Genomic DNA, 22,397 nt, shown 5'->3' on the forward strand with positions numbered 1-22,397 from the left:
GACCATCTTGCATTGATATCTTTGACAGATCTCATTGGCACTTAAAGAAGAAAGATGCATGAATGGTCATTTAAAAGGATTTAAACACATTGGCACATTAATTTTTACATGAATAATAAGTAGTTTCCAAAAGCAATTAACTTACAGTGTACAAGATTTGAATAGAAAAATAGGACTGTGACATCAAAGGGCAAAGCAAATGTGCTGTACATTTTAAACTTTTAATAATATGACATCTTAAAGTAATTTATTTAATTTCCACAGTAGGTACAGTCACAGTGACGATATTTGTGTTCAACTTTGGTTTGTTTTGAAATACACAGAGATCAGGAACAAAGGCATATCTTGATGCCAAAGTTCTCTTGGTAAAGAACAATTTCATGCGCTAGCAATGATACATCCTTTTGAATAAAGCTTTTTTTACAGTCAATTTATGCATGTGGAAAATAGTCAGATACTGGTCCCAGCATACGATTCTTTCATGTGCTGGTGTGTGCTGCACTGGGAAGCATCTGTTATTTCTGTAGAGGACAAAATAGGTAGATCTGGGATTTCTTTAATTAGTGGGAAGATATTGGTTAATTTATATTTACAGAATATGTAAATATATATTATATATATAATATATATATATATATGTTTATATGTAAGTGGTTTTGTACTTAAATATTTAGAGTGAATTTTACTTGACTATTGTTTATTATATTCATCAGATAAAGGCTATTTTCCCCCCTCGGTTTCTTTGCTTAATGTAGAAGTAGTAGTCTTAACAAACACTGATTAAATAAATAGATAGTGAATAGGGAAGTCAGTATTTAAAATTAATTCCAGATTTTGATTTACAGTTTCATCTCGTATTTTCAGTTTTGTTTAAGTCTACCAATATATTTTATTCTTCATCTTTATTTTCATTGTTAGATAGATTGATTATTAGCTGATTGTATTGAAATTAAAGAAAAGCCTTGAAATAATTGTATTTGTTTTTTTTTTTGATGATTCCTCCTGAGAAAACCTTCATGGTTGTGTCCAGCTGCCGATAGGTGTTGACTTGAAATTTAATACTGAATAATAGTTTGGTAAGTTTAGATTCCAAAGATATGTTACCTTTGAAACGCCCACTGTAAAGCTATATCTTGAATAATACATAAATGTTGTACATAAGTTAGATACCCACTGCAGTATTCTTGTATGTGTTCAGAACAACCAGTTTACTTAGTGTACGGAATATTTGGCCTTCTATTTCTAATAATAGGGAAAGTATACTAAGAACCCTAGGGAGCTCCCCGAAGGTCTTTGTTTCACTTCGATAAAAAGGTTGCCTTAATTTGATATCAAAAGTATGTTTATTTTCTGTAAGTTTACAACAGAAAATACCTGTTAATTAACAGAACATATTTTCGCTACCGAGTCTGTGAAATGAGTCTCGACTTCTTTCTCCAATTATCTATTTGATATGCTCTATTATTTCCAGGAGAGGGCAGCATTTTCCTACCTGAGGTACTTGAAAGAACATGCCCTGCTTAGACTGTCAATGTTTCTTGTAATTACTCCCAGTATATTTGTTGCTTGCTTATGAATTAACTTGCATTTATGGAACTAAATCATTCCAATCATTTAATTACACCTGAGGAGCTGAACTATAATTGCTTGCTTCCAACTAGGATCTGATATGGCTTGAGCAGTATTAATTTGGTGTTTACTTTTCTGAGTGCTAAAAGCATTAAAATGATTGTGCAATGGGATTACATTTTACTAATTGCTGGCATTCATTAGCTGGGTAAATGGCGAGGAAGAATGACTGTATATTGTGGAGGGATAAAATTATGGTTTTAAATAGTATATTACTAGGCACATTAAGGCCCTAAGACATGTTTTAAAATACTCCAGAGGTTATTAAATACCGTATTTTCTTCATGTCTTGCTATATGAATATCTTATTAAAATACTGCAATTATTATGAACCTTTTTGTGCAATATGTAGGGAAATGGCTTCATTGACAGAAACCTATTTCTTGATATTAATAACCTTCTATATTTTCAGCTAATCCAAAGGTAAATGAGGAACTTAGGAAAAGATTGCCAACTCCAGATCAACACAGTTATACAGAATTGAAAAAGAAGCGTACAGCTTCATTTAAGGGACTTCTATAAAGAACTTGGTGTTCTGTAATGAAGTGGGTTTTTTTTGTTTTGTTTTGTTTTTTTTAAGACCTAAGCACATCAAGTCAACATTTTCTTATAATGCCAATTTATAGGTAAAAACAAATATGAGCTAGATATGGATTTCTTGAATAAATGCTAGTCTCTAATTTTACGTATTTGGAGAAGTATTATATTTTTTATAATCTGAGAGATAAAAAAGAAAATATCTGCCTCTTTTGGTGTCATGTAGGAAAAAAAAATTGTCTCCTGCTTTATTAATTAAAAATACATGTCCTGGTGTAATGCACTTGAATTTTAAAATGTTTATGTAATGTGTTTTGGTTTAACTTCTACATTTATCAACACAGTGACAATTCTTTGGGTATTTTCATGGTCTGGTTATTGCATCTTCAAGGCATGTGCTGTATCTTTTTAATAAGTGTAGAAAAATTTTTGCAGGGAAGAAATACAAAATAAGCATAATGATATAGTAAAAGTTGAAAAATTGTTCTTTGTATAATACATTTTAAAGGAGATGCCTTTGTAAGTAATAAAATTTCTGGTAAGCTTACTATATCAGTAAGATTACTACTTTCTTTAAATTTTTAACCTATAATAATATATATTTTTACATTTAAAATGTTACATAGTAAAACTAACATTTTACTGTAGGGCTTATGTTTGAGTTTGAGGGTTGTCTTTTGAAGATCCTCAGTTACACGAAGTATTGCAACCATGTAATAAATTGTACAGTCTGAAGCAATATGTATGCAAGTAGTAGGATGTGTTAAATTATTTATTTGTTTAGAAAAATGTTTGAGTACAGAGTTGGCATTGTCAAGGGCCACTTCATCTGTATTTAGCCAGGAAATTCAAGCAGGTGAAAGAATGTTTTAAAGTGAAGCATATACTACCATCTGTAATAATTACCAAAGTAAGCAGTCTCATTCCTTCGAGAGTGGACTATTCAGTGTGGTTTGTGCTGTGCTCAGCAGCATGTACTTCCAAGATCAGACTCTAGAACAAGAAGACAAACTAATAAATTTTGCCATGAAGGCATTGCATGCTGTAGAAAGCTGAACTAAAGCATAATGTAAACTAGATGTGTGAAGAAAATATCTTTTACTGAGAAATACAATTTAACACTCTTTGTTAGAGTACACAGACTTTATTGTGCTATTATAAATATTTTTAAATCGTTTGTCTTGTAAATTTTCTGTCAAATGAAGGCAAAGTATAAGTGTGTTATAAAGTATTGTTTCAAGTTTATTTATCTAGAGTTTGCTTTATTTTAGCTCTGAAATGTTGGAGGAAAAACTGGAGTCAGTGCCAGATCAAACAAGTTCAGAAGAACAAATGGAGAACTCGTCAAAAGGTAAGGACTTTTAAGATATTAATAAGGAACCTCAGGTGTTGTACCAGTGCTAGGCAGTGACTGGAACGTATTTGTTCTTGCCGATATGTAGCTGACTTTGGAAGAAAAGAAAAGGGGGAAAAAAACAAAAAACAAACAAACAAAAAAAAACAACAAACCAAAAAAAAAAAACAAAAACAAAAACGCTGCCTCTGAAAAGTATTTGGGTTAACAGGAGAGCAGCTACAAATGTGATTCTTTCTAGACCTCTATATATGTGCAGGCAAAGTAAGGAATGTAACGTATCAGCTTTATTTTCTGGGTTATTGAAGCTGCTTTTGTACAATCCTGACAAGTTTTATTTAAGTTCTCAGCCAGTATACTACACTTACGCTATTTAAAATGTTGGAGAGTAAACAACAGATCTGAAGTCTCAAAGTAACTTTCTTTGCTATTCATACCTGGCCAAAGTATGATTGTCATCTACTAATATTAGTAATTTCTCACTATTACCTCAACCAAATGTAGTCAGTAAGGTAGGCTGTGAGGTTGAGAGGGTTAATGTGGAAGGAACGGCATTCATCCTTTCCATGGTTCATGGAACTTTAATCTTGATGTGGATAGATGCTTCTTTCTATATTTGGATGACCATATTGCTGTTCTCTTCTATGCTTCGTGAGAGAAACTTTTTCTAAAGTTTAGTCTGAGAGCATGTTACATGAATGACTTACTGAGAAAAGTGTTGGGAAGTGGTCTGTGTCTATATAACAATGCATAGGTTGAAGAAAGCACACACACAGGAAGGAGACCTTCAGTACATCATAGAAGGGTGGATTTTTTCAGGAAGTAGCTATATGTAGGTTGAAAATAAAAAATGGAATAGTTGTGTCAACATCTAAAATGCCTCTTACATGGGAACCTGATTTGACTTTATTTCTTTTGGGGAATCTTATGCTCTGTATTCTTTCTAAAACTGTAATAAATATCAAGTTTCTCATGAGGAGAGAAGGAATACTCCATTTTGGAGATAATGCATTTCTTAGTAATGTAAAGGAATTCCTATCTATATTATATAGATAGGAATAAGTATAACGAACTACTTGTAGACCCTTTTTTATTCATGACATTTTGAGCTATTACTGACCTAAATTAAAAATGTTTTTTAATCAAATACACTGAAAACAAAAATAGTTATGGTGTAATAAGTTACTGGAGAACTGTATTCGGAAAATTTATATTTCAAACGTGTTATGGCTTAATCAGATTTAGTAATTTTAGACCTTTAGGGGTCAGCATACCCAAAGAATGGTTCAAAAGGTTAACTTTTCCAAAGTAGGCTGCAAGTGAATACCATGAACTGATTCTCTGTGAAATATTTTCTGTCGAATTGCAAGAAATGATGTTCTTTTGCAGTTCTCAGATACTTTAAAAATTGGGTAGTTACTGAGTTTCATGTTGTTTATTCCTCTGATGCAGTAAGTTAAAATTTTGTGCTATTTAGAAAGCTATCTCTTCCAAGCTACCATTTAATGTATTTGTCAATGTAATGCAAGTTGTTGTATGAACATAGAAAAACTTGGAAGAAAATGTGTTATACTCTATTTTTGTGTGTGTCAGTCATTAGTAAGTAATAATTTCTTTATGCTTGTACTCTTAGGACACTAAAAAAAAAAGGATTATGAAGTAAATAAATCTTGTCATACTGGTTTGGTTAAGGTGTTTTTTTTGTAAACTTCTATTTGAGTGTTAACAAGTTATTTTTTCTTATCATAAAGATGGCACCTCAATAAAATAACAGCAACAAAATATTCATTAGGTACCCTTGGTTCTATTACATTTTCTCATTGAACTACTATATCAAAGTAATTTTAATCTTCTGTTTAAATGTCTAAAGTTGAATTGTGTGTCCTTCTGTGTTCCACTTTCTTTATCTCTGATATCTTTCCTTTTTGCAGTGGGTACAGTACCATATCTAGCTGTTCTTACCTTATAACTTGGAAGGTAAAAAAGGTCCTTTTAGAAAAACATAATAATGACTTATTCAGTTTTTTTAATAACATAATGAGATCTTACAGATTATTTTATTTCGTGAAAAACAAGAGTTCTAAAGCATGTCTGATATTAAGTTCAGCTGATTGCTTGAGTGAATTTTCATCTAGTCAGAATTAAGAAAAACAAAGTACTGAAAAGTAGCAGGTTTATGGTGGTCGTGTGGAATAATGTTACCTGTTAACAGGTGCTATAAAATAAAATGCTTGAAAGAAAGGCAGTGTTTAAGAAAAATATATCTGAAGTGTTTGAAAGTTGAGAATTTATTTTTAATGTTCTGCATTGTTTGGAATGTTCTTGCATGGATTGAGTCTTTCTGTCTCTAGTCTGGTATATTAAGAAGGGGTAAGTGCAAGGCTTATTATTTTAGGTTTGTATCTAATTCAAATGTACTGTTTATCTCCATAGGATCCAGTTTTTAATAGGGTAGTGACTTTTCTCATTTCTCTCTAAGAATACTTGAGGGAATGTATTAGGAGTGTTGGCAGCAGGCCAGTGGAGGCTATAATTTCCAGATGAAAAATGTTCAGAATACAAGCTAGAAAGCATAGGACCATAGTCCATTATATAAATAAACATATATTAGCAAATAGGTGCATAGCTTTACATTTTGCAGGGCACTGTACCTGGACGGTGTTGTTACTTTTACATGGTTTACATGCATGACAAAACCGGCACAATCATTAATAGTGTGAAAACATAGGAGGGGACCTGAAATTGGGTGCCTTATGTATTTACACGTATATTCAGGACTTGATAAGTCAATTTTACAAAAGAGCTAGCAGGACAGCAAAGTGGTGAGTGCAAATACTGAAGGTAAATTTGTGTCTCATGTGGCTCATACCATGTACTGGGTTTGAATGGGTGCAGGTATACTTGTTCTGTGTTATATTGTATTGAACTACTGTAATCTTGCCTTGGTCATATTTCTGAGTGACCGTGATTTTTAAGGACAGGGTAGAAATTAGGCGGAGACTTTCAGTATAAAATACTGTTTGTTTTGTTTTGACAACAATGTTATAATTTTGCTGGCTCCAGAATGGAAAACATTGCATAATTATTATTTACATTTCCTAAAATGAGATAATTGATTATTTTTAAAGGGACAGTGGTTTGCTTACTTTCAAAGACAATTGTTAGATGTTATTCCAATGCTTGAAAACTATATATATTATTTTAAATCACTACTTAAAGCACATAATGTATTGCGTGTCAATGAACCAGTTCCACCTGTAAGAATTTGATGTCAGCTTTTATATAAGTACAGATACTTTCACTGTAGCTTCTTGTCCTGCAAAACAATATTTTTGTGGCTTATAAAAATGCTTTAAAATTGCATGCCAGTAAACTTTTCAGAGAAGGTTCTTGAAAGAACCACCGTAGTGTAGATTAGAATAAGATCGCAGAATCAGTTTGTGCAGGGAAGTTTGAAAAGTAAGTGTCTTATCTGGTGGTGAGCTGTTGTTTTCTAGTCCTGCAAAACTGAGGAAAAACAGAGGAGGAGTACAGGTATGTAAACCTAATGAATTAGTTAGGTGTATATATAGCTGCTCAGACACAAGTGTATGCAATAAGCTTATGCATAGACAATAGTCTTCATTGCATTGTGTGTTTGTGTATGCATTTGTCTTGTGTAAGTGAATGGTGCTTGCTGTTTTGATTTGTCTTCCATGTAAGCTTTGCTTTCAGCATCAAACATACTCTGTGTAGCTGCCCATCTCCAAGTGGCAAGGGTGGTAACATGTTTCTCTGTCTAGTACTGGATGCGAACTAGAGGTCAAGAGAATAATATTCCTATGTATGACTCATGCAAGATCAATCACATTGGCTCATTAATAAACATTCATGTTGAACAACAGTAAGAATGAAAGATGAAGAAAACATCTTGCGTGGACGAAGGGGGAATAGCGTGCCATGACTTAAGAGCTAACAACAAATGAAAAATCATCAAATGCTATTTGATCTTTCTCATAAATCCTTTCATGTGTATAAATTCTCATGTCTCCTTTTTGCACCCCCTTTCATTTCTTATACATTTTGAATAGTTAAATACAGTGCATTTGTGGCCAGTCTGCATGGAGAAACATTCCTCATGAGAAGCACAATGAAGTCTCAGGTATCTGCCTGACTCATTGGGGTGTTGTGATTTTGTTAGACCCTTTACAATACACTGAAAATGTGTAGTGCCTGATCTATGCTGAGTCCTGCAAGCACTAAAGATGGGGAGAGTGCATACTGAATCATTTAGTTCTTTAAAGTTTGAGTGCAGCTAAATTCAGAATGTTTTGAAACGTGCTCCAGGAAGGAGCAGTGCTTATTCCCACAGTGATTGTTATGTGGTGCTCCAGAAGGACCTTTTAGAAGACCTAGCAAAAGTACAGAAATTTGGTTATTTTCTTCTTTATAAACGTTTGGTGCTTGTATTTTAACAGCTAGAATGAAGCTTAAGTTCAGAGTAACGTAACAAAGGATTCCGTTAAAAAAAGCATGCTCTGGTTCTCCAGGGAATGCACTGGAGACTCTCATTTGAGAGTTCATCTACAGCTTTAGTAGAGCTTTTACTTGAGGTAGAGGGTATGTGGGTAAGGTGTCTTCCTGGTACTTTATGCAGAGTGACCTTTCTCTTAAGTCGGACACTTTAAATTACAGTATTTTTTTCTTAACTAATCCTAAAGCTGTAGTTTTCTGGGATTTTGTTCAGAATATTAAATTCAGAAAAGCCTTAGTTGTTTGTTTGTCGTAGGGGAGGTTGAGTACGTTTGGATAAGCGAATTTTCACTATAATTAATGGACATCAGGAAACATGACCCTGCCTAGATAAAAGGGAGTTCTGGATCATTAAGATTTAGATAATGGAAGGGGTTATATGTGAAAATCAATTGTCTGAGATCACAATAGCAAAAGAAAAATGGGATAGAAAGGCTTACTTTGTTTTTAGCTGTTTTAGAAAACATAAACACCGCATGCTTAGTAAAACTCTAGCAGACACTATGTTTGGAAATTATGTAATAACTCCATATAGGCTGTAATGATATCCTGAAACCCTGTATTTAAACTAACCTGAATTACAATGAGAGATAAACAGAATATTTACCCATCCCTTATGAGCTGCTGCTGATATGTAAATTTATTCTTCTACTTTGCACAAATATACTTTTGAGCTACTGCTTAAACACTTCAAGGTCCTTAGCCAAACAGTTTTAATGATGCCTCCAATATTATGAAAGTGTGACATTTGATGAATGCCTTGTATAGTTGTGATATCGGGGAAAGTGTAAACAAAAAACGCACATCAAGTCATCGTGCAACACCTAGATAATTTATAATTTTACTGTTTATATCCATCTTGACATTTTTTATCTGCCAAAGGCAGGTTTCATTTGGAATCTTAATCTGAGATTTATTTGGTGGATCTGGAAATCATAGCTAGAGTTCCCACAGGAAATGGTCCATCTACCAACAGATTAAATGGCAGTCCTGCAGTTGTTAAGGGAGCTCTGCATTTAACACACATGCATACTCATTCAGTCAGCACTGTGGAGAAAAATTAAAGTAGTAACCCAGGTTTAGGAACAATGTAGCTAAAAAGTCCCATATTTGCTGAATGACAAAGGGTTATATAGCAGCATTTCATTTTATTATTCGTGCTTGAATTTCTTGTTTGCTTTGTTGAGTCTGCTGACGAATACTAATAAATGCCTGCAACAATCCAGACGAGAGATGCCTGGCAACAAAGCTATGCGGTGGACCTCCCTGATCTTCTCCAGTTCACAACCTGACCTTTTGAAAAATTGGCTGGGCTAAGCTGCAGAATTTGGGTGTAATGGTTATTGTTAACTCCAGCTTTAGGATTTATTAATTTGTGTGATCAAGACTTACCTATACTTCAAAGTTTCAAAAGACCAAACACAATCATCCATCCATTAGAACTAACATTGTGTTTCAGTGAATCCCACTTCGTATCTGCCTAGAGATTCTGCTATTTTGATGCATTCGGAATATAAAAATGCTTTTTCAAGTGTGAGACCAATCCAGTGAAAATCTGGTGTCTCCTCAGGGACTAATATTTTAAAATAACAATACGTTAATGAGTGGCAAATGGAGAGTGGAATGCCAAAGGAAATGTGATATTTACACATTAATAAATGCATCACGATTAACTGCAGTGACTACCCAAATAATGATTGGTCACATATTTTAAGGACTTAGAAGCATTTTTCTGTTTTAAATATTCGCCAGTTTGTACACAATTGCTATTTAGATGTAAAATAGGAGAGCAAAAGACTTGATAAGAGACAGATGAGGGAAACATCATTACTAAAATAATCAGAATCCTCAGAGAATTGTAAAAATTGCCTTTGCCAGAATAACTCCAACTGTTCTTAATCTCCCTCTCAATTTATTTCTTTATGAGGGGTGTTGCCAGGGTTCCACACAAGTACAGGTGAATAAAGAAGCATTCAAAGTAACACAGATGTACCCCTGCTTAAATTGCTAACACAGAATGAATTCACTGTTCTCTTTAGATTCCTTTAAGGAATTAAAAAATGAACCATTAAGCTTCTGAGTTTTGTCTGTATTTTAGTTGACAAAAAGGTATTTTCAGGCCTGTGTGTGTGTGTGTCATTAGATCAAGCTAAGACAAAATATAATGTAGGTTATTTTTACTTCATTTGCAGAGACCTTTTTCAATAAAGTTCCAATGAGAATACATTGGGTTTCTTGACTGATTTTGGACTTCGTAAATGTTTAACTGTAGCCAATGATTGAGCATTTGAATTGCATTGTTTTGTTAATCTGACTGACTTCTAAAACAGTTTTAATTGTTCAAAAGTTTTCTGTATTAAAACCATAGTCAATGTAAAAAACAAAAACAACAAAAAAAAAACACATTTCTTCTGACTACTATTGGAATTACAAGAAGTTTGTATATGCTGTACGCTGCACATCTGTCTTCTAATGTAGAAATACTACAGTCTGTCATGTGAATTAAGATCATTGTTATAAAGGAGCGCAGAAGGATACCAACCTAGCTATTTTAAATTCCTCTTAATTTTTTGGTTATATAAACACTACTTTATCATTCACAAGTAAAAGTGATTTTTTTTTTCTTGGAGTCCATTTGAAATTAATTGCATTTTGTAGAATTCAGGCTTCCTTAAGCCCCTCTGACAGAGGAGAAAAAGAATTCCAGGTCTCTGAGGAGGAGAAAGAAACAAGAAGGGCTGCCAGTGAGGTAGCATAGCCTCCAAGATCCAGCATGGAATGGTGCCTTGGATTTCTGCAGCTTTATTTCTACCATGGCTTGTTTGATGACCTTAGCCTATTACTTCATTAATCACACTGTATGCATCAATCTTGCTCACTTTAAAATTACTATCATGGTGCTTATGTATCCTTTGCAAAACACCTTGAGAGTGTCCAGAAAATGTTGTTTTCAACATTTATTTCAATGAGTTTGTCATTTGTTTTGTAAAATAAGAGCACATATCCTGTCTCACTATGAGTTACCTCATCCTTTTCACTTCGGCCATGGTGCTCTCTGCATAGCCAAGAGTTATGATTGTTGGGGCACTGAGTGTACAATGCATCTATATGGTGATTTCCTCTTCATAAGTGCTAAGCCCTTGGCACTTTTCATAAGTGACATTTTGGCTAGGCAGAGCACTGAAAAATAAAGACTGTTAACTTTGTATTACAAAACTATTTGGATTTCAGTTTTCACATGTTATTAGGTTCCTGTGACTGTATTTCTGCTTTGCAACACAAGTGAGACACTTTGAATCTTACTGAATAATCACCTTATAATTTGTCCATTTTTTTTAAACACTAGGAAAAGTGTGTCATAAAAGGATAATTGTTTGCTGTTAGTTGCAAGTTATTGGTTCTCAGTAGACTACACTGCATTGAAGGGGGCTAAGTGATTGCTAACATAAGTAAATCTGTAGTAAAACCAAAGGTGAGTAAAGCTGCACTTTTGTTTGTTTTGGAGAAAACACATCTTGACCTTGTACTTTTTGTACTGAGCTCTTGTAATTGTTTTCCAGGAACAGGAATTACTTTCTTCGTGAAAATAAGTGCAGCATCTTGCCATGGGATTAACTCTGAAAACTTGCTTGCAGATTGTGGAAAAGTTAAAAAATATTGAGCAAAAAGTTAAAAATAATAGAATACTCTTTGAGGTATGCATGTAAATCATGTATGCTGTGTCTGTGTCAACTTCAATAGGAATGAAAGAGGAAGCTCTGAAAATGCATAAATCCTAAACCAACTCCTATCTTTCCACTTATGCCAAGGAGCAGGATTAGATTTCTCCCACCAGCTTCATTTTCTTTCTTTGCATATTTATGCCTATAAAATCCTTTAATTTTGTGCTTCCCACTCCTTTTCAGGATTTATGCCTTTTAATCATTCAGTATGCGGTGAACAGTTGAGTCATCTGAGCTTTTCACAGGCACTGTGTTTGGTAGAAGTTGCAGTAGTTATACAGCCAAGTGAATGGATGCTTGTCTTTGGCAGAAAGGCTGAGTTGTCATTTTCAGTTCATGAAGCCACAGTACTAATTTGTCATAGCTAGAAAAGTTGGTAGTTATCAGGTTCAAGTTTTGAGTTCAACGTTAATGTAGAATTTATATTTATTTGTATGTATTTTTATCTAAGAATTCAAGTCAAATGGCATTAGATATTATGAATTTAAGACAATTCCATAATCCATTTTTTCAAATGAAGCAAGTACAGATTGCTTTTTGCTAATGCAGCAACTGTATAGTGCTGTCCGAAGAGCTTGTTAAAACATTCACAAGTACGTGTGCATTGTCATATATGCATCCAACAAAAATCACCTTTTCAGAAATTTGTGATATTATTAAAGCACAAAATCTCTAGATAACCGGAAAGTTAATACAGAAGACCATCTAGTCTAGCAAAAATAAAAAGGTGAAGCTCTTGAGTAGAGCTCTGGCACACTTGACAGTTATTGCAGGAGGTTGAGGTAGATGCTTGGTTTGTAGGTAGGTTGAGTAAGAAGTATTTTTAAACTTTACTGTGTCCTTGCTTTCCAGTGGGAATAGGTTATTTTGGTATAGGGTTGTGGTGGCTCTTTCTTTGATTGTTTTAATTGGTAAATTACTATTCTCCTTTGGTACTTGAAATTCAGTTTTTGTTATTTTACAAAAGCAAAAACAAAAGAAAAACAAAACAGATCAAAGCTGAAGAAAAACTATAGGTTAACAATTAATTAGTTTGTTAACCACTAAATTTTAGGGGAGGTTAGTCACTGAGTTTGTAGTCAGTTCCACAAATGTAGCACCATGGTTTCTTCTGCATTTTTTCAAAAGTTTTTAATCTGACAGTATCATGTAGGAAGAGTAAGCTACCTTATTTGCAGTCAGCTTTGCTTTTTCTCCCAAAACTTGTATGGCTCATTCTCCTCCTTCCTGGTTGTACTGATTTTCCTATTCTGTTTCTTACTGCCATACCTCTAGGGGTTCATTCATGCAGTCTTTTGCAGGTAGACAAGAGCATGCTTTGTCTGTGCTACAGACTGCCTTAAAATGAATACTTGGAAGATAGAGGTAGCAAGTGAAGCTGGCTTGGAGCACCCACAAGGGCTTCCAGGGTCCCCATAATCAACTAGAGGGAGATTTGTAGCCAACCATGTATTTTGCACTAATGTATGCATGTTCAGTTCTTGTTGTTGTTCCTGATTTTTCCTTTATTTTTATTTCTCAGAGATCCCTCCTGCAAACATCTGAGCTGACCACAGCATTTTGGCTTGTGGGATGTTAAAAAGTGCAGATGGGAGAGGAAGGGCCCATCCAGCTTCTGCTGGATGATGGGACTGCTAAACGTGGTGTGTGGTGCACAAGGGAGGCTACTGCTTTCTTAGCCTTGTGGGTGAATCTCTGCCTCCTGTGCACTTACATCTTCAATGCTTCTTTCCATATTATCAGTTTCCATACTGCAGGATCCCCTAATGCTCTACTTTCGCCTCTCTTAGTGCCAATCCCTCTTTTCTGAGGAAAAAGCTCCGAGAAATAGTGGCTGCCTTCAGTTGCCCAGACTTGTTCAACATCTTCATCGATGACCTTGATGAAGGAATAGTATCTGTGCTCAGCAAGTATGCCGATGACACAAAGCTGGGAGGAGTGGCTGACACACCAGAAGGCTGTGCTGCCATTCAGCGAGACCTAGACAGGCTAAAGAGATGGGCAGGAAGAAACCAAAGGAGGTTTAATAAGAGCAAGTGTAGAGTCCTGCACCTGGGAAGGAAAAACCGCATGTATCAGTACAGGCTGGGGGATGACCTGCTGGAGAGAAGCTCTGAGGAGAAGGACCTGGGGGTCCTGGTGGACAACAGGTTGACCATGAGCCAGCAGTGTGCCCTCATGGCCAAGAGGGCCAATGGGATCCTGGTGTGCATAAAAAAGGAGTGTGGCCAGCAGGTCAAGGGAGGTGATCCTCCCCCTCTGCTCTGCCCTGGTCAGGCCTCACCTGGAGTACTGTGTCCTGTTCTGGGCTTCCCAGTACACAAAAGACAGGGATCTCCTGGAAAGAGTCCAGTGGAGGGCCACAAAGATGATACGGGGCCTGGAGCATCTTCCTTATGAGGAAAGGCTGAGAGACCTGGGTCTGTTCAGCTTGGAGAAGAGAAGACTGAGAGGGGATCTCATCAATGTGTATAAATACCTGAGGTGTGAGAGACAGAGGGATTTGGCCAACCTCTTTTCAGTGGTTTGTGGGAACAGGACAAAGAGTAATGGCCACAAGATAGAGCACAGGAAGTTCTGCACCAACATGTGAAAGAACTTCTTCACGGTGAGGGTGACAGAGCACTGGAACAGCCTGCCCAGGGAGGTTGTGGAGTCTCCTTCTCTGGAGGTATTCAAGGCCCGTCTGGATGCCTCCCTGGGCAGCCTGCTCTAAGGAACCTGCTTTGGCAGAGGGATTGGACCCAATGATTTTTCAAGGTCCCTTCCAACCACTTCAATTCTGTGGTTCTGTGAAAATGTGTTAGGTTTAATGTTTTTACTTGACTTTTCAACCACTCCCAGCTTAGCAGCATTGAATTCTGTCCTAGCTTTACTATTTCAAGCCATGACAGCGTTATCTTCCCCCTACTTCCATCACAATCAATTCCCAGCTTTAATTCTAGTGTCTTTATATTCCTTCTTCCTAACATTTGCCTTTCTTTCCCTCAATGTGAATGAGGTATTCATTCAAGATAAATACATAAAACAGAAGATCAGCTTCTCCCTATAGTGAAATATTAATATGGGCTTCTGAAGTTGTTCAATTCTGTATGGAAAATACGTTGTTTAGTATACTCAAGAACCAAAATCAATGGCGGTGATACCACTTAATGAAAACTACAGCATTTTTTCCAAAGCTTGCAAGGCTATTGTATGCTTTCTCTGATGTTCCTTGTGCAGCCTGATTATTGCAAATGCTACTTACTCCCCAGTGTGTCTCTGCAGCATTGGTAATTAGTGCACAATACAATTTGCAGGAGGCATGAAGAAAAGCACTGACGTGCATTGCTACTTGGTTTAAAAGGAAGACAAGAATCTATCATGTATCAAGGTCTAAATTACATGTGTTGGGGAACAGTGTGCTGTAGATCACGGGCTAAATGGAGAAGTGTTTTTAAAAATAAAAGAATTACTATGCTTATTGATCTGACTGTTTCAAACATCTTCCCCAAATCGTTCTACTGAAAAATTTAGCATGTTGATAAAACTTAAAAAATAATAATTAATAAAAGAATTGCAGCTCTATTAAACAAGCAAATAACCCTCTAACCTTAATGCCTTTAGGCAGAGTGCTTCTAATTCAGAGGGGATGAGGCTGCTGTCCTCCTCTCTTTCACAAAGCCATCAGGGGGAAAAACAGAGCCTCTGTGTTTCATCTAATGTTTCCAGGAATGCCACTTACAGGCTTGCTGTAATGCTTCTCAGTCTTACCTATGTCCTTGAGGGAATTGAATTTGGATGAAAAGGTGTGCAGCAAATGTAAGTTGCTTAAAGAAGCAGCATTAGCAGTAATAAATGCCAAAACAGGTATAGTCCCATGATAAATTCTTTTATTTTCAGCTGGTTTCTTTTACAATTGAAAGGGGGCATAAAATATCCCAATCTTTATAGGCCTAGGGATTTAACCAGGAGTTCATCTGCAGGTGTTCACATCATTATGCGGACCAGTGGAAGAAGCCTCATGTTCACAGGTCCTCATGTGGGACTGCAGTGATGCTGATAATCTGCTGGAAGGCTGATCATAGCATGACACAAGTGATTGAGGTGGGTTTCTGGAGTTCTTTGATGACAACTGCCAGACACAAATGATTGAGGAGCCAGCAAAGAGGTGTTCTTCTGGACCTCATACTTAGAAACAAGGAAGAACAGGCCGTGGGTGACAAAGCGGGAGGTAGATTTGGCTGCAGTTGTTATTAAATGGCAATTCTATATATGAAGAGGAGAGAACAAGGCAAAAAGCAGGACCTCAGCCATGGGCTTCAGGAGAGTAGATCATCATCTTAGATCTGCTTGGAAGAATTACATAGGATATTGTCTTAGTGAGAAGAGGGATCTAAGAGAGATGGTTCATATTTAAGGATCACCTACTCCAAGCTCAAAAATGCTCTATCCTGGCAAGCAGAAAATCAAACAAAGGTGGTCAGACACTTGTACGGGTAAGCAAGGAGCTCCTGACTAAACTCAGACATAATAAAAAAGCATACAAAATGTGGAAGCAGGGGCAGGTGGCCCAAGAAGAATACAGAGAAGCCGTCTGATTGTGCAGATATGGGATTTGGAAAGCCAAAGCCCACCTAGAGTTGAACCTCTCAATGGACATGAGGAGAAACAAGAAAGGTATCTACAGGTATCTAAAGAACAAAAGGATGAGGGGGGAAAATGTTGGCCCAGGGTTTAAATGCAGCAGGGGCTGTGGTGACAAAGGACATAAAAAAAAAAAAAGGCCACGTTACTCAATGTTGTCTTCACCTCAGTCTTTACTGGTAAGATCTACCTTCAGGAGTCCCACCCCCTTGAGACCAGGGGAAAGTCAGGAATAAAGAAAACTTAGCCTTGGTTGAGGAAAATCAGGTTAAGTAACACTTAAACTGAACATACATAAGTCCATGGGGCCTTAGTGGATGCACCCACAAGTGATGCACCCACTGGCTAATGTTATTCTGAGGCCACCGTCAATTGTATTTGAAGGATCTTGGTTGACTGGGAGAGGTGCCTAGGGATGAGGAAAGCAAATGTCACTCGTGTCTCCAAAAAGGGTAAGAAGGATGATGCTGGGAACAACAAACCAGTCAGCAACACCTCAGTCCCCGCGAAGGTGATGGAACAACTAATCCTGGAAGCCATTTCCAGGCACATGAAGGACAAGGTGGCAACTGGGAGTAGCGAAAATGAATTTACTTAGGTGAACTCGTGCTTAATCAACTTGGTAACCTTCTAGAATGAGGTGACTTAGCCTCTGAGGAGAGAGCAGTGGATATTTTTCTTTTTGAGGCCAAGAGAGCTGAGACTGAGCTTGCAGAAGGGAAGTCTTGGGCCAGGGGGGATGAGGGATCTTCTCAGTATATGCAAGTACTTGATGGAAAGGAATGAAAAAGTGGCCAGATTCTTCTTGGTAATGCCCATTAACAGGACAAGAGGGAACAAGTACAAATAAAAACAGATGGAATTTCCATCTGAATACAAGGGAAGAGGTCTTGGTTTTATTTTTACTATAAAGGCGATCAAACACTGAAACAGATTGCCCAGAGAGGTTGTAGAGTCTCCCTCCACTGAGGTCTTCAAAAGCTGCCTGGAGATAGTCTTGGGAACTCTGTTCTGGGTGGCCCTGCTGGAGCAGGGGGCACTGGATCAGGTGATCTCCAGTGGTCCCTCTAACTTCAGTGATTCTGTGGACTCTCTTGAAAGTCCTGGCACTAAAAGTAGCAAATTATAAAAACAAAAAATGTGAAAAGAGAAAAAAATATGTAGTTAATTATTCCCATGTTAACAGTGTAAATGTGGTACATAACTTCATCTAATGTTTTTAGCATTACAGAGCAAAAAGTTTTTTCTTCAACTCTTCCACGTGCTGTTGGTGAAAGGAAAGTGATGCCTAAACTAGGAGCAATTTTATGGCAATACAGTCACTGGTTGTTGCAACAGTTATGTTGTGCTTGAATTCCTCCAGGGAATGTAACATGCTTTACCCAAGGCACTTCAAATGTATGTGGCTTATAGAAAACGTTGATGGCCAAAGGAGAAGGGGAGGAAAGGTTGTTAAAGCAAGTGAAGCATTATGCTTGCCCTTCAGCATGTGAGAGAATAATTTGCAACATTTTTAATTTGTGTATATATACGTGTATGTATACGTATATACGCACACACAGATGACTGTGTCTTAAACAGGAGAAGTGGACAGGAAGATTTATTTGACTGGCAGTTCTTTATAATATAGATCAAATGGGAAACATCTCAACCAGGTGAATGCCTCCCTATAAAATGTTTTGCAAGTATTAAAATTCAAACTAGGCTGATTTTCAGATAGTAATAACTAGAGAGGATTCAGAAGTTAGCCATGTATGTTGCAATTCCCAAGCTGGGGAAGATTCTTAGAGTATAAACAATGATTTTTTAATGCATGTTCTTTTAGAGATCATCCTTGCTATATGCTACAAGGAGAATCGAGAGGTTAAATCCAGTTTTAAAATGTAACAGGTCTTTGAAGGAATCTATGCTCACAAACCTTCAGGATTTTGAGCCAGTGAACATTCGCTCAGAATCGAGGTGGCTATGTTCAATTTCTGCATTAGCTGTGAAAGGATCTGATTTGAGAAACATGTTTCAATCACAGTACTGGAAGCACAATACTGGATGCAGTGTTAGGTTATACTTACAAATGAATGTTTTATAAAGTTATGGTTCCCTCATGTTTATTACTACTCAGAAACAGATTCTGCTGCACTGCTGACTATTGTTCTTCTAGTATGAAAACCAGTGGTTATAGTTTAGAGGAATGGTGAGAGTAGACTCAAGAGGACTTACACTGAAGTAGATACAGAGAATATAGATCAGCCATGAGCACAAAAACATTTCCACAAGATAGTAATGCACAGCTTTGCATACAAACCTTTTCAACCAACTTAAGTCAAGCTACAAGAAGCCATCTCTCTGTGCCTGTGCCACTGTTTGTGCCATTCTTTCTTTTAGGAAGTCAACAGATTTTACAGACATGCTTCTTTATTTTTGACTTGGAATCTGTGCTTTTCTTTTTGATATGCAGCACGACACCTTGACACTGATTAATGTGTATTTTCAGGCTATTTGTAGATGATTGCTAGTGCACAGACAGTTCTTACTATTTCTGAGGAGGCAGTAATAAGTTGGATCAAAGAATATATAAAGTACAATTTATCCGAAATTTTTGGAAACTTTATTAAATAAGCTAAAGCTCCACCATGTCTTCTCAACCTTTGAATAATATATGCTTTTTTTTTTTTTTTTTTTTTTTTCCATTTTCAGCTTTTTTAGGCTTCTTCCTTGTAATTTTTAATATAATTCTATAATTAAAAGTTACTTGTTCTTGCTTTATGAAAGAGTATTCTTGTCATGTAGATCCTTCTTCCATTTAAATACCTTGATATCAGAAATGTATCCTAAAAATATCTACTGGCCAGGCTTAGGAGAACTACGTATTACACTCAACATTATAATCAGATCATTCTTCCATTTGACACAATTTGTGCTTTGCATTCTCAAGGTTCTTTAGTTGTATGAGCCTCTAGCTCATCCTTTCCAGGAATGCACAATGGGACTTTTTTGCTGCTAATTACAGCTTGCTAATACTCTTTTTCAAAGAGTGTTATTTCAAATTCCAAACGGGATTTGAAAATGACCTCAAAGCAAGTGAGACTCTAGTTTACAAGTTGAAACTGTACCTGTTTAGAGCAGAAACTCATCACATCTATCCAGGGTAGAAATGATTTTTACAGAAGATAGGTAGATGCAAGGGTCGGTATTACATTAAACAGTCATTGAAGGGGAAAAGGGTTTCAGAAATGAAGAATTTTTCAGGTTTGCGTGAGAAAAATCCAGTAAATAGATAGTAACTCCTGCCTCAGTGCTTGAAGGAGTACAACACATGTTCCTTAGTGGAATGAGGAGGCTGTGAATGGGAAACTAAAGTTCTTTCTCCCTTCTGCGAAATTTGTAATTTTTTTTCCAAATTAAAAAATATGTTCACTTCTATTTCCAATTAGAAATGCGCATCTCAGAAGAGAAAAGAGAAGACTTCTGTGCAGAATTTCAACTTCATCAGAATTCATCAAAAAAAGCAGAATTTTTCATCCAGGCAGAAGCTGAAGCATTGAAACTTTCAGATTTGTCAATAACCAGTCAAAGAAGAGGACCCCCAACTATGTGTGGTGATTGTAATTCCAGTCCTGCAGAACTAAGGTAAAAACAAATCCCTAAATATATTTTTTCTATATTCATAATATAGATAATATATCTATGATTTTTTGATAAAAATAGGGAAGTTTAATTCCTAGATGAGAATCAGCATGTCTTCTTTTTACTTAGACTGGGAAATCCCAATTTGTATAAACATTTTGTGCTAGTGGATAGCTGATATAACTGTGGTTAACCTGGAATGCAGCATTTCACCAGTGTCTTCTCCAGCATTGATGCAAAATGTGATCATGGCAATGGCTTATGAGGCACACTGTAAATATTTCAACTAACTGTGATCACTTCAGAGAATTGTAAAAATGCGTATTGAACAGAATTAGAAAAGGTGATCTAAGTCTAGACCATAAGTCCAGGGTACCCAAAGTATGATGAGTTAGTTGGTGATATAAGCTAGGAAGCAGGAATAAATCAGGTTGAAATCCAGGTGAAGTTGGAAGAGCAAAGATGTGAAGCTGTATTGAATACTTGGTAAAGAGTCTGTGGCAGGAATCTGGAGGACGAATATGGTTGAAGTGTAATACAAAGTCTGAAGATTTTATTCTGTCATTGACTTCTGTACTGAGCTGTGGTTCTGTACTGCAATCTTAAGAAACATAAACACTCATGCAGTATGTGACATAATATATGCAGGTACGTACTGACTATAGAATGTTATCAGTCTTGAGTGATAGGCAGTCTGAAGTTCAAGCGTTAAAAGTGTTACCAAGTTGCTTTTGAAGATGAGATCAAGGCTGCAGAGTTCTGTGACCTGCTTTTGAGAAGTCTACTCTAGCTCTTCACCTGTCTGACAGAGATTCTACATCTGTTTTTATTATCTTCAGAATGATCCAATGGAGACCCAATGTAAGAAAATTAGTCCATAGTACTTTTCCATCTGCATTGTTGCCTTTTTTTTTTTTTTTAATTGAAGCCGGGGATATGATGCTTGGACAATGCATCCAGCTTTAAAAGCCAAATGTTTGAGTGCTTAAGTAAAGCCCAGCATAGTGTCAGCCAAAGTCTGTTGCTCCTACCCTCGACAGTGTCACTCATGCTAGCAAGCAGGCTGGGCTTTTGAACATTGAGATTAACTTCCCACAGCAGTTAGCATGTTGAACCATTGTATCTGCACGTAGGATTCCAAAGCTATAGACCAAGACCTCATTGTGATAGAGACTGTATAAACTGCACAAAATCTGTCCTTCCCCAAATAGTTTGCAATTAGAATATATGATGAGAAAATAACTTCATACAAACAGAAAAGGAAATATTGAGTCAGTGTTGATTTGCATTATAGGTGATGGTCTTAGTACACCAGCAAGTGATTTATCAAGTTTTCTTTTACACAATAGGAAGAAAAAAATGAAGGAGGAACTCAAAGACGATGAAGTATATTCATAGTTGTTCATGGGAAGCATATCCTGAACATGGAAAATACACACACACGCACAAAAAAAAACAAACAACTCAGTGTTTAAAATGACTGGCCAATAGTCTCCAGAGTTATTCATCATTTGCAGTCCAAAACAATAGTAAGTGAAAATGAAATTCACTAGACAGAGTAAAGATGAAATAGAATCTTGAAGGTGAAGTTAAGCAGCTTATGTACCCTTCCGTCCCATTTAAATTATAGTATAGTATCCTAAGCATTTAGTTATATGTGAATTTCCATAGTGCCTATATATGAAGTGCTTTGAGTTGCATCATCGTTTACATGCAGAGTACAGATCTTAAGTTCTTTCTTAAAGAATCATATGAATAAGAAGTCAGATGGAAGCAGGTGAAGAAGCGGGTAGCTGAGTACAAACAAATGTTTACCTAAGCGGATGACTCTTTGCAGTAGCAGGTAGCTTTCCTTTTCTTTCTAGGATGTGAATTAGACATGCATGTGGTATAAAGAAAGTAATTTATACATTAAAATGGAAGTTCAGAAGGTACCGTTTTTCTGTGGCTACCTCTTATGACTGATAGCCCACTATAATCCATGAATCTATTTATTTTGCTCCCATCCTGGAAGTGAGATCTGGGTTACCTGTGATTATCAAAGGATACCCAGGGTGTTTTATTAAAGTCTTGAGACCGAATTTTTGTGATCATGTTTGTATTGCTGCTTCTTAAGCTTGCATTTTAAGCTGAGAGTGAAAAAATCATTTTATAGTCAGTTTGGGTTTTCATACTTGTTGCCAGCACAACAGTGAGCCCTATCCATTGATAAAAAAGATCATTGTTACAAGTCTGTAATATTTAAATCCATCCTTCTTCCTTACAAAAATAGCTAATTGAATCTCTTCTCATTTTTACCTGTCTATGGCTAGATAATCTTAAAACTCTGTGGATATACAGTATAGAATTCCTGCCATCAAATATAATATTTATAGTAACACCATCATTTTACA

At 36.3% G+C, this 22,397-nt stretch overlaps 1 protein-coding gene across 3 annotated transcripts in view; it reads left to right on the forward strand.

Moving 5' to 3' along the window:
- MIPOL1 (mirror-image polydactyly 1) overlaps window positions 1-22,397 on the forward strand; it is a 187,559-nt gene that overhangs the window by 26,210 nt on the left and 138,952 nt on the right. For 2 of the 3 annotated variants that reach the window (XM_032188980.1, XM_032188982.1), the window contains exons 3-4: window positions 3,438-3,517; window positions 19,812-20,007. In XM_032188980.1, coding sequence (XP_032044871.1) covers window positions 3,445-3,517; window positions 19,812-20,007 — 269 coding nt within the window. In that variant the 5' untranslated portion in view covers window positions 3,438-3,444. Of the gene's footprint in view, window positions 1-1,012; window positions 1,077-3,437; window positions 3,518-19,811; window positions 20,008-22,397 lie in introns of those variants that run through there. The other variant, XM_032188981.1, reaches the window with a different exon arrangement.

This window comes from Aythya fuligula, chromosome 5 (genome assembly GCF_009819795.1).
Source record: "Aythya fuligula isolate bAytFul2 chromosome 5, bAytFul2.pri, whole genome shotgun sequence".
Lineage (NCBI taxonomy): Eukaryota > Metazoa > Chordata > Aves > Anseriformes > Anatidae > Aythya > Aythya fuligula.